Consider the following 12,952-nt stretch of genomic DNA (forward strand, 5'->3'; position numbering starts at 1 on the left):
AGAAGGACTCCAGGATAGGAGTAATGTGATCACTTGCACTAGACCTAATCAGTATTCTGGCTGCCAGATTTTGGACATAGTGAAGTTTGTTTATTTAGGATTTAGAAACCCCAGTGAGTAGAGCGTTACATTAGTCAATTTGGGAGAAGACAAATGAGTTGATCAGCTTTTCAGCAACAGATAGCAGTAACATAGGATGTAGTCTGGCGATATTTCTGAGGTGAAAGAATTAAGTTTTGACAATATGTTGCACATGTGGGATGAATGTGAAGCCAAAATCAAATTTCACCCCCAAGTTTTTCAATTTTGACTGAAGCTCAAGAACAGTACAATCCACAGATAGGGTTGTTGCACTGGCTTAATTGGAAGGTGCCAATAAGCATGACTTCAGTCTTGTCACAGTTTAGATGAAGGAAATTTTGAGTCATCTAGGTTTTTATGTCAGAGATGCAATTAATGAGAATAGAGACAGCCACATCCGAGTCAGGTTAGAAGTAGAATAGGAGTAGAATAAGGCTTTTTTTTCTGTTCTAGGATGTATGTTAAAGGTTAACCCTGAAGACAGACTGCCGATCACAGAATTGGTGAACCAGCTGCAAGAGATCTCTGCTGTCAGAAATGTCAACCCTAAGTCTCCCATCACTGAGGTAAAGTCTGTTGTTTCTTATTAAAATCAGCCCACTACATTTTGAAAACTGATTAATTATTTCTGAGGTCAACGTCTGCTATAAAATCCTTTTTCTTTCATGTGGTGTTGAAAAACCTTTTTCCAAGATATTTGGATTTGAGTGTGCTCCCTGTGTTCTGCAGTTCTGAGCGTCAGGTTCATGATTTAATTTGCCTATTATTGTGCTTGTCAATTGTAAAACAGTCAAAAAATAAGAGTCAGAAACATATGAGTGTATTCTGTTTATAGTGTATAGCATAAATACAGTGTTTGTTTCAGCATCTTTATCATTAAGAGCCCTTTTCAGTTCACCCTTTCACCCCTTCATCACCCCTTCACTGATTCATGTCTTCAGATCCATGTCTCTCTTCATCTTCAGTGAAGCAATTCTGTACTGCTCTTTGTTCTTAGTGTGTCCAGTGTCGATCCATTCTGATTGCTGTTTCCAGCAAATTATAATTCTAACTTCTTCATTCTTTCAGTTATGTCACAGACTGCTGTCCCCCTAGAAATCTTTTATTTTTCTGTTCTGGTACAATCTGTTGACATTTTAATTGGTATGCTTTTTCACCAAACAACATTTTACTTGAATGAGTTAGAAAAACACAGTCATAACTCCTTCGTAAAGACTACACAACAAATATACAACACAATAAAACAGCGTGCATAAAAATCATAGAGCAGACTAATTTTTACAGAAACATACCAGGACCACTGTTGCTGAGCTACATCTGCAGAAAGTCCTTGTCAGGCTTCAGTGGTATTTTTCATCATATCAACATAAACAGCTAACTCTTTTCATACATAGCCTCTTATCGCTCATTGTTTCCCATTTTTACCTTGCTTCTCTCTACCTGGAGTTCTACTCTTAGCTTTGAGCTGAAACTGTCTCTCATTATGAACCATCATGAGTAATTCTGTGTCTGAAATGTCATTTGCACAAATGGTTGGAAAGAAGTATGCATATCATTTTGTGTAGTGTGACAATAAGTCACGACAGTATTTGATCGTCTCATTCAAGTAAAGCATTGCTACATCTTCAATATTTTGCAGGGTGACTTGTTTTAACTAGCACACACAAGAGTGAGGAATATACTGTGGTATAAGAGAGTTCAAAGTATTGTTCTTAAAAGATCATAAGTGAGGAATAGGTAATGGCTGACCTGAAGTATTTTTTTCCAGTATTCTGCTTATAATTACAATTTTATGTACACGGAGGCGAACAGTGTACATGACTAAAGTACCAGCACAGTATTTATTAGAGTTCTTAATTTTGGACTGTTCATGGTTTTTTACAGGTATTCATAATCTGTGTGAGGGGGCACTGAGTCTCTATGACTCTGTGACTATGATTTGATAGTTATTGATGTTTATTTTTGTCTCCAGAGGAATCCTAGATTTCCAGAGATCCTGGATTAAATGTAGCACGGTTTTGAAAGGTTAATTTTTCCACCCCTTGCTCAAGGGAGGTGATTAGCATTTCTGCTGGAAACTCCATCTGGCTGTGAAAACTGTTTGGTTTGCTGACCACTGTGTACACAACGTGTTACAATATTTGATTGTTGAGCTCAGAGTGAGCTCATAGTAGACTGAACTACTGCTTGCTTACTAATTTAGTGAGAAACCACTGAACGCTTCAGGCAAGTGGTAAAATGAAGAGAAGCTGATTTTTAAATGTTTTTATGGACTTTGTCTTCTGCAAATAAGTGCAAAGTGAGATAGCTGAAACTTGCAAGGAATAGCTTTAATAATTTTCATCTAGTCCAAAATACTTTAAAAGAGTGTTCTTTAAAAATGGCTAAAAATGCATTTGTTTCTCTTTAAGGTGCTAACATTTTGCTTGTTTGAATTCTGCAGAAGCAGTAGATCGCTCTTTCTTCCAGATGTTTGGACTGGATACATGTTTTTTTGTCAATCTCATGCATACTTCTCGGCGATTTCCATTGTAAAGATCACATTATTGGAATGTTTGATTTTTTCCCCCACTCCATATAAATGGCCTTGTTTTCGAACATCCGTGGCCCCGTTGCTTTAGCGTCACTAACATTCTGAAAACAAAAAGATGTCCACCCCCGAATGCAAATCTGGCATTCTTGCATTCTAAGAAGTCAGTAGCCCTATTCATGGCTGCGCTGTATTATTTTCCCTCTGCAACAAAGGAATTCTTATCTCTTTAAGGATGCGCTGAAACCTCTGACATAATGCTTGGTGATCTCATGCAATTGTGACTGAAGGCTTCGCATCCTTGTCCTCCGCCTGGACGAGAGTGCACGGTCTTACATTTTTCTATCACAGCAAAGCATTCTCCTGTCTTAGGATGGTGCGCCTTCTACTGTGTGTGTGAGAGCAGAATTAGGGAGATGATCTGGGTTAATCTGGTCTTCACGGGTGGGCTAATGAGCTTACCTTCCTGAGAGAAAGAAGACGCGGTCAAGTTGGTAATAAGCAGTAAGGAAAACAGGTGGACCAGAAGTCTGATTAAAGCAGGCTAGCTTCACTGCACCTCCCCTGGAGGCAGACGAGCAAGCACTATGTGTGAAGAGAGCATAATATTGTAAAAAAAGACACGGCCTTAGAGCAAACCAAAGGTTGTTTTTTTTTTTTAAACGTGTATGTCTGGAATCTCCCATGAGTCTCCTCAGCACCTATTTTTGGAAGCCCTCTTACAATGGCTATGAATCGTTGCAGCTGCTGGAGCAGAACGGAGGCTATGGGAACAACGCCACACCCCGGACCTCTGTCTGTGCCCCACCCCAGGGGTCACGACCTCCCGCGCAGATCAACAACATGCACAATGCAGGTAGGAGTAAGCTACTGTAGTCCTTACAGTCTCATGCAGGTTGGCACCTGGGTTCAAGATGATATCCATTTGTTTTTGTATGCCTTGTAATTAGTTGTTTTCAAATAAAAAATAAAACAAAAACTTAAGCAGGATCAATTTTCCTGGGATTCATAAAACCCTCGGGTATTAAGGTAAAATGGAAGGTGAAGAACTTCACTTTTTTCCTCAATAGTCTCTGGATGAATTTTAACAATTGTAAGACCATTGAAGGAAGGCTTTGACACAAAACCTCTGGCACAGTTTTTTTAACATAAGCATTAATAAGTCAAATATACGAACAGCAATAGGAAATCAAACAAATCAGGTCTGGTGGTGCTTCTACGTTTGTGCATAACATTAAAGATTCACCATGTTGTTGGTGTAGTTAATGTAGAAACATAGTGTGGGGCCGTAATGCCAAAACTGCAGTGAAAAACAAAAGCGTTCAACTTCACAGTTTTACAGCCTGGCTGCTGCCAAGGTACATCAGTGATTTCTCTGATGTGGGGCTCAGTCCTGTACTTCCTAGAAAATGCTAAGCTTTTTTCTCTGGAAAACCTACAGAGCCTTATTCAATATTCTTGTGTTCTCATGTGGTCTGTTCAAAGAATGTTGATCACAGTCCTAAGAAGGTAAATAAGTGTTTAGATCATGCCAAACTGCCACATATTCTTATTTATAATGGACAACAATCAATGAAAAAGTTTAAGGCACGTTTTGAAAATAAATTCTAAAATGTGAGTTGGTTAACACACAAGGCTTCTCCTGGGGTGTAAGAGGATTTGCTTTCTTGCCATCTGGTGAAGTTTGGCTTTCTGTTGTGGAGGATGGGGGATCTAATTCACATTGTCTTTCTACGTTAGTTCAAGCTAGGTGACTTAAGGAATCATGTTGTTTATTAGAAGAGAATTTACTGTGGTCTTGACATAATCCTTATTACCTCCACAAGCTTTCATAGTGATGCCACTTTCTTTGAGTGTTTCATCACAAAACCCATCCTTATCTGTGTAGAGACCTTTTAAATCTGGTTTAAGCAAGCAACATAATTCTAGGTAAAACTAAAGCATAGCATATTTTGACTTCTAGATTTTTTTTTATAAGGTCTCTCATAAAAGGTTGATTCTCTAATTAAAAGCTATAGGAATCCAAAGTAATGTATGCACAGGGATCAAGAACTGGTTACTAAACTAGAAGCAGTGCTTTGCTTCCTGTTAAAGGGAATGATGACTACCTGGCACAAGAACACAATGGTGTGCCAAAAGGATTCGTTTTGGTGCCATAGTTCTTCCTGATTTATTTATGATACAGCTTGCCATCTCGTTAAATATGCAGATTAACATTGATAAGTGTAAAACAATCCACACTGGCAGTGGTAACATACACTATACATGGTGTAGATATATATATCTGGGTGTTCATTTATATTCTTTTATGTAACAGAATGTCATTTTCATTTATTGGGGAGTTAGTAAACTAGTGTGTTCAGTTTTGGTTTCAGTACTAAAATATAGATGTCTTATATAGACAGGTTAAGGGAGCAAAATTTATTGAATCTAGAATAAAAGAGATTAAGATAAGATTTGAATCAAGTATACAAGACCCTTAGGGATACAGATAAGATTTATGCAGGTAACTTTTTCATGCTCAGAAGGAAAACAATGCCATTGGTTCACAGTTTAAAACTTAAAGGGAATTCATTTCAGATACAGAATAGAAAACACGTCTTTACCCAAGGAGTTGAGAGTTTCTGTAACGGACTCCAGACACTTCTAACTGTTTGCATAGGAACTCAACTATCAAATGAGCAGTGGTCCAAATTGCTTCATTTTCAACTTCTGTGTTCTAAATGGCTGAGATACAACAAGTTTTTAGTATTTCCCATTTTCTGTCAGAAAATTCACAGTCCTAGGATAAACCACCTAAGGATTTAAAGCAGCCATGTCAGGTCTTTGGTATCTTAGCTGTGTAGCATGTGAAATTTACCAGGATTTATTTTTAGAAAAGTAACGTAATATAATTTTAAAAAATGAGAGGTGACAATCATTCCCCTGTGGTGGGTATTGGCTAATTGACAGTTACTGTACATCTATATATAATATTTGTGTGTGAAAGTTTGAGAATTCAGGTACATGCTTTCGTGTGTAAAATTGCTTTTCTTTCCAGAATAATATGAAAAAATCTTGAAATATTTGTTCAACATTTAATGACATTATATTTTATATAGATATTCCAGTGGAGAGCTGTTATAAATGTTATATATGTGTATGTTTATATGTGTATACATATGTGTATAAATATGAAAAATGTTATATATGTGTATGTTTGGGCCTGTATATTGCTATATGTTATATTACATGCTATTTCTAGATGTGTAAACACTCCACAATTGTTTGTTTCTCTCAGGGGTTTATGGTTCTGAGTGTGACCAGTCCATGGGTGGAGGCTTCTTCGATATCTTAAAAGGAGGAACAGAAAGGTTTTTGTCAAACATCAAGGACACCTCATCAAAGGTCATTCAGTCAGTGGCCAGGTGAGTCAGTGTGTGAGTTGAGAGTTGAAATTATTAAAAATTACAGCAAATGGTCACCATGACTGTTTTCTTGTTTTTTTAAATCAACTTCTGCATTATCATTTTGAACAATTTAGAAATAATTGCAATGCAATTGCTGAGTAATTATTTTCATTTATTTAAGACTTCAAAATAATAAAATATATTAAACACCACTTTGCTGAGCAATGCATATTTGCTTTGTTAATCATTACTAATCAATGTTTATTGTTATTAAATCAGTCAGGGCTGTCCAATCCCTTTCCCGGAGGGTCAGTGCGTCTGGGTTTTCGGTCTAAGGAGTTAAATTGGCGAGTTACTTGCTTAACTGGACCAGTTTAATAGTTTCACCAATCTCTTCAGGTCCTGCAGCTTTAGATAGACATTGAAAACTTGTAGACACATTGACTTTTCCAAGACCAGAATTGGATACCCTGGTTAACAGTTCTTCTCTTGTCTGTCAGTTAGCATTGTAAGATCTTACTTTTCACATCCACTCTTAATACCACCAGTAGCAGGGCTTCTCACTTAAACACACGAACATTAATTTGACCCTTTATTGCATTGACACTCACTCCAGATCCTGGAGGGCCGGCACGTCTTTTTGTTTTCATTCCATCCAGTACACTAAATGACTCTCTTTTTTCTTATTTACCAGGGTCTCCAAGTCTTTACTTATTGACAATTGTAAGCCACCTATAAAACCTGGTGGAATGTATCTTTTCTGGACCAGGAGTGAATATCACTGCTTTACTGCATCTGTTTTCTTGAAAGGTGGAAGTAGTTGAAGGGGAACTTATCGTACCATCCTAGTCTGATCATTAGGGTGCAGCATATAGTAACAGAACTGTATCTTACACAAGCAGCACCCAGACTAAATCAATTTGCCTGCTCTGTGTTCCAGCCCTGTTTCTTATAATATATTGCTGTCTAACAACAGCATTAAAGTGTATGGGGAGACTTCTTTTGATAATCTTCAAAAACTTTTTTTTAGGATTGGCAGATTTCAACTAGAAGGGAAACCAAAACGTTTCAGTTTCTGCTATCAGCTTGGAGTTGATTATAACAAACACTTTAGCAAAACAGAATAATTATTTTGGAGCCGCTGAAGGAAAGGTGATGCTGACCTCCTGGATATTTTCTTAGCTTTCGTTGCATGGTCCTCAATTTTCCATAAATGTAACTATCATTTGCCCATTTTTTCCCGCATCACTCCCTCCTGCACCACTGCTCATGGTCTTTTGACTACATCCAATAGCAACCAAAGGTAAATATTTCCGGGCCTGTGTGCGTGTGTCAGTGTGCCAACTGTCACGGTACCGAGCTTGGTATGTGTGTAACCTTAGCTTGTTGGCCCTTTGAATTTTAAACTTTACTAGCTGCGTAGAAACAGATGTAGACTAATACATGCATACTAAAAAGGCTTTTTGTGTTTTTGCTTAGAAATGTGCAGTGTCTATGTTTGCAAGCCAGCTGGCATATAGCCTAGATAGGAAATGGATTTCTAGCTTAATGCAGAGTCTCAAGATTGCTCACATAATTCCTTCTCACTGCAAACACTACTCACTCTGCTGAAGCATTCTTATTACCAGGAGTAGCAAAACCCTCTAACTATCCCATGAATGTAATTGGTTATTTAGATATTTCTACATCATTCTGTTTTTTTGGGTTTCTGCAGCCCTAGAAATCGTGCTTGTGACAAATCCCAGGAATTGATCACAGGTTGCACAGTATAGACTCTATAGTTTTTAAAAGATGTCTGACTGTGAATTATATGTTCCTCATTCAAATTATAGATAAGGCTAATTGCTGCAGTGTCACGAACAAAGTGCACAGCCATGTCACCCTCGGATTGTTGACATAGTGTAAAAGCATGTGGCGTTATACAGTAGATATGGAAGCTATGTGAATCCAGTGGTTTGTTAAAGAAAATGAAAAGAGAAAATCCCTGAGTTCTTTAGCCAGCCACAAGTAATTCATGTCCCCAGTTTCACTTTTGTAAAAAGCAAACTTCTCTCCCTACCATGGACAATCAGCTTTTTTACAGCATCATTCTATGATTTAATCAGTGCTGATTGTAAAGTATCTTGCATAATTTCTTTACTTTCCTTAAAGAAAATTGCTCTTATATTTTGGTACGAAGGAACTTGGAATTAAATGCAACGTTAGACACCCCAGTGGATTTATTGCACGGTATCTATCTATACAAACAGCAAAAACTCTTGGACTTCTTTGTTTAAGAATATTTGTGTTATTTATTCAAGAAATCATGCTGTCTTGAGCATATACATGTAATTATATCTTCATTTTATGTATAAAAGACTTATGTATAAAAGGCAACCTCCAATGTGTTCCCTTAACTAGACTATAACTGAAAACACACTCAACACAGTTCTGATAGGGGGACATTACTTTGGAAGCAAAACTTTAATTCCTAAAAATATAGCAAGATGTATAGGTTTAGGCAAATAGAAAGTGTCACTTTCTATGCTTTTAAGGCTTCCATGACAGATTAAGGTTTCATTAGCCTTTGAATAGACCGGTCTTTTGTTTTGCTGTGTTGGGGATTTGTAAGATTGACATCCTTCTCTAACGAGCCACCGACTGACAAAAGTAAAAACTTTTTTCATGCTCAAGCATTCATGTGGGGAACGGGGGTAAGAAAATATAAATGTCACTTGGCTTGGAAAGCGCTTATTAATTAAAAACTAACTATTATTTTTCTTTCCATCGGCAGTTGGTATTTTAAAGTAAAAATGGCATTGTTTTTATGACCGTGATATTTCTTAGTTGTAATACTTGCAGTTCTGTGTCTGGACCTCTTTGAGCCTCTTGAAGAATTCATATTTACGTAGTTTTAGTAAAGTCATTCTGTTGTGCATTTGCTGTTATGGAAAAGAAAAGATCATGGATTCTTCTAGACCAGCTGTTCAGAAACAGTGGCTGCATACAGACAGACCAAGAGAGCTTGCTTTAAAGCATGGCTCACTTAGATATATTACTGGTGAACAAATTAAATTAAAATAAGTTTAAAAACCTCTCTCTGTTTCCTTCAGTGACAGAATTTTCTTTCTTGTTGTTTTTCGGTCATTTTGTCCAAGCCAGCTGTTTGTGTCAATGCTACTTCACATGTAATGTTAGCTTTTTAGTTCTTCTGCCAAATTATACCTTAAATATTAGATCTTCTTTCTTCTTTGCTGATGCAATTCAAATTTCCACTTCTTAAAGCTCGTCTTTTTGTTATGTCATACTCTTAAATATCAAAGTGATTTTTTTAAAGACACAATCTCAGTCCTTGATTTACACTTGGTTAACTTTAATCTGCAATTGGTTAATCCCAGGTCTAAGTTGGTTTTAAACATAATTAGACACTGCTTTTTAGTGTAATTTGACACTATAATTTCCAAACTGTTTCAAAAGCATGCTCCAATCTGTATTAAAAGCATGATTTAATGAGTTTAGGTGTTTCTGTTTCAGCAAGGAAAGTCATGGAGCTTATCAGATCTTACAAAGTGGATTTAAATTTAAATTTGGACTAAATCATGTCTTGGTCCTCTTTGAGAGCACAAACTCATAATGTTTTAAAAACATTATTTTCTACAGTGTCCATTACAACTAATGGGCTGTGCATTTCAACTGATTATATTTCTTCTATGTTCCAGCTATGCAAAGGGAGATTTGGATATTTCCTACATCACTTCAAGAATTGCAGGTAGGACATGCAATCATTTATCTGGTCTATATTCATTAGCACACTTTTACTAGTGGGTAATTTACCCACATTCACAAAACATGATAATATGAAAATCTGTATGGAGTGTTTTAAATGTCTGTTCCTTTTTATCATACGATACGTGGAAGGTAAAAGTAGGAGTATTCTGTTGGATTGAATCCCACTTGAAAACAGCTGTGTTTTGTCAGGCAATTTTACCTTTTTTATTCCTAAATTCTGTTGTGTTCCAAATGTTGTAGATGCCCATAGATACTTAGTTTTTACAGCTTTAATGAAGACTGGAGTGGAGTAGTTTTGAAAGAGTATTCATTTCACACTTTATTTTGACCTTGTTGTCATGGTTTTCTCTTTAGTGATGTCCTTCCCAGCTGAAGGAGTGGAGTCTGCCATTAAAAACAACATTGAAGATGTGAGGCTTTTCCTGGACTCTAGACACGCAGGCCACTATGCTGTTTACAACCTGTCCAAGCGATCCTACCGGCCCTCCAGGTTTCACAACAGGGTAAGCTGCAACGGGATGCAGGAAGGAAGGCATTTATTAATGCTTTGTATCCTGCCCAGAATCTATAATGTAAAAAGGCTCAGTACCACCTTGTAGCCTGTTGTCATCAAATGATGGAACTTAATCTAGGCTGGGTTCCATCATGACTGGGACGGAAGACCACCTGGGAGCTCTAGTTACCTGCTGTAAGTTCTGTTGGTGGACCAGTAGGCGGTACTCTTCCCTCAGTACTAGAACTTTTAAATGAATACCCCAGTATGGTGGTCAGGCACGCTCGTGTACTGAGGAGGAGTACACAAAGGAGGAGGTCTCAAAACATCTCTACATACAGTAGCAGACCGTTAAAGATCCCATACATTTAATAATTTTTGTTTCTCTATCATCTCATTCTAGCAATGGCAGATACAGTGTAATCTAGAATTGCTTGCAAGTCTATAATTTACACTTATTTAAGTGTATATTGATTGCAGAGGTAAAATTATAGGGTTCTTTCTCAAATAATAAAGTAATAATGCACTAGCATTATCTTTGGCTAGTGGGAGTAGGGTAGCAGTGGTTTTCAGATAGTGTTTATTTAGAAATATCATGGCTTTGAAATGCACTTTTCACTGTAAACTATAGTCACCTGCTTTGCAGATCCCAAACTACTTGTTGCTGTAGAAATATAAAATATTGAAATGTTGATTTAAGGCTTTGTTGTGAAGCCAGAAGAAAACACCTGAAGACCAATCATTCAGCTTTTTTTTTTCAGTCCACTTTTTTCAGTAAGCATGTTTTTGCTCATAAAACCATTAATCAGTCTGGTAGGCAACAGTTTTGTCGAAGTTTTGTCTTCAAGAAGAAAACACAGTACCAGTTGTTCCAATCTTAACTTGTAAACCCCTAGCTTGACTGAATGCGAAGTGACAGCTGGGGTTGTTATTGTGGCTGTCATCAGGTCATGTGATAGCCACCTGTACCATCGTACCAGAAAATTCTGTAGAGAATATTACTGTAATAAGGACACTCAATTAGACTGCAATTATGAAGAGGTCTCTTTTTTTCCTGTCTTTTAGGTTTCAGAATGTGGCTGGCAAGCAAGGCGAGCTCCCAACTTAAAAAACCTGTACAGCATCTGCAAGAATATGCACCTCTGGCTCAAACAGGACCAAAGGAATATCTGTATTGTTCACTGTCTGGTAAGTCTGACTCCGTTTACATTATTGATGGGCTCATAACTTCAGATTTTGATCAGTCTTGTAATTTTTAATCATTGTTGTGGTGATAAGATTTATATTTTGCTTGGTAATATTTTTTCAACTTTGTGTAATCCATCAAAAGTTTGTTCAGATATTTTATATTTATCACCAGCCGCATTTTTAGCAGGATTAATGAGACACTCCACAGCAAATAAACGTGTTTACCTCAAAACTGCAGTCAATACATTTGTGTTATAACAAGCTCTTTTCACCTGTTGCTAGTCGAGGGAACCAAAATGGGTTGAAATTGGTCGTTCATAGTTTTTGATTATGATAATTGCTTGCCTTTGTTGAGTGATTTTCATCCCAAAGGATCCCAAAGATCTTGACATGTAGGAAGGAACCCTAAATGTTTAAGTACTTCATCCACCACTGAAGAGCAGCACCCTTTTGGGTAATATCTGGCAGCCATTAAGTGCCAGGAGCACCTAAAGTCTCCTGACTAAAGTCTTTAGTGAAGAATAAGAATAATCAAATTAAATTGTAAACTTGGGGAGTTTGTGCAAGCCCAAAATACAACATAGCCCAACCATGTGTTGACATCCCTATACTTCTGATCAGTTCCATCATATCTCTAATGACCACATAGGCTTTGGTTCAACGCCTCACCTAAAGAACTGCTCCTCAAATAGCTCATTATCAGTGACTCTACAAGAGCAGTGGTTTGGAAATTCAAGTCCAATGAGAAGAGTAAGCCCATTAATCCCACTTAACCAAGTTGCTGCCATTTCCTTTAACTTCCATCAAAAAGCTGCCCATTTTGTTCAGATCTCACTGCTCTTACCATCATTCTTGAGGGTGTCTTTCAAAGCACAATGTGAATCCTTTTTTTTCATGCACCTGCAATATCCTCATGGATAATTGTTGTGTGCGGGATCATCAGCATCATATCTGAATTGGCTTGAAAGGTTTTGGTGTCAGCGGTGGGGTGTTCGCATTGCATTTATTGTGCAGGAATGTGATCGGTGTGCCAAGGGGTGATTGTTCTTTATGTATTTGGCATTTTCAGGATGGCAGGGCTGCTTCCGCAGTTGTCGTTTGCTCTTTCCTCTGCTTCTGCCGTCTGTTCACCACGGCAGAGGCTGCAGTTTACATGTTCAGCATGAAGCGCTGCCCCCCTGGAATCTGGCCCTCCCACAAAAGGTAAACCAGCATTTCTTCACTAGGACATCTATCTGCTGACTAAAAGGCTCATGCTATAGAGTCAGTTTTCAGTTCAGTTTATTTGTCATATGCACAAGTGCGATGAAATGCTTATTTGCATGTGCGCTCCTATACAAGGACATTCGAGGAATCACCAAAAACATAAACACAAAACAGTAGCAGCAGCAACAATAAGTTAAATAACATAATTTTAAAAAGTCACAGAAGCAGTGTGAGAAAAAAAAATCAGTGTGAGCCAGTGGTAGGGGTAGGAGTGGTAGTTCAGTAACCTGACAGCTT

The 12,952-nt window shown here is 37.6% G+C and overlaps 1 protein-coding gene across 2 annotated transcripts in view; it reads left to right on the forward strand.

Annotated features, from left to right (window-relative positions):
- The window catches only part of gak (cyclin G associated kinase), a 53,224-nt gene that overhangs the window by 24,224 nt on the left and 16,048 nt on the right, over positions 1–12,952 (forward strand). For both annotated transcript variants that reach the window (XM_088909843.1, XM_088909844.1), the window contains exons 9-15: positions 535–647; positions 3,356–3,467; positions 5,892–6,018; positions 9,699–9,748; positions 10,123–10,271; positions 11,327–11,449; positions 12,519–12,652. In XM_088909843.1, coding sequence (XP_088765969.1) covers positions 535–647; positions 3,356–3,467; positions 5,892–6,018; positions 9,699–9,748; positions 10,123–10,271; positions 11,327–11,449; positions 12,519–12,652 — 808 coding nt within the window. The remainder of the gene's footprint in view (positions 1–534; positions 648–3,355; positions 3,468–5,891; positions 6,019–9,698; positions 9,749–10,122; positions 10,272–11,326; positions 11,450–12,518; positions 12,653–12,952) is intronic.

This window comes from Atractosteus spatula, chromosome 3, assembly GCF_055471065.1.
Source record: "Atractosteus spatula isolate fAtrSpa1 chromosome 3, fAtrSpa1.hap1, whole genome shotgun sequence".
NCBI lineage: Eukaryota > Metazoa > Chordata > Actinopteri > Semionotiformes > Lepisosteidae > Atractosteus > Atractosteus spatula.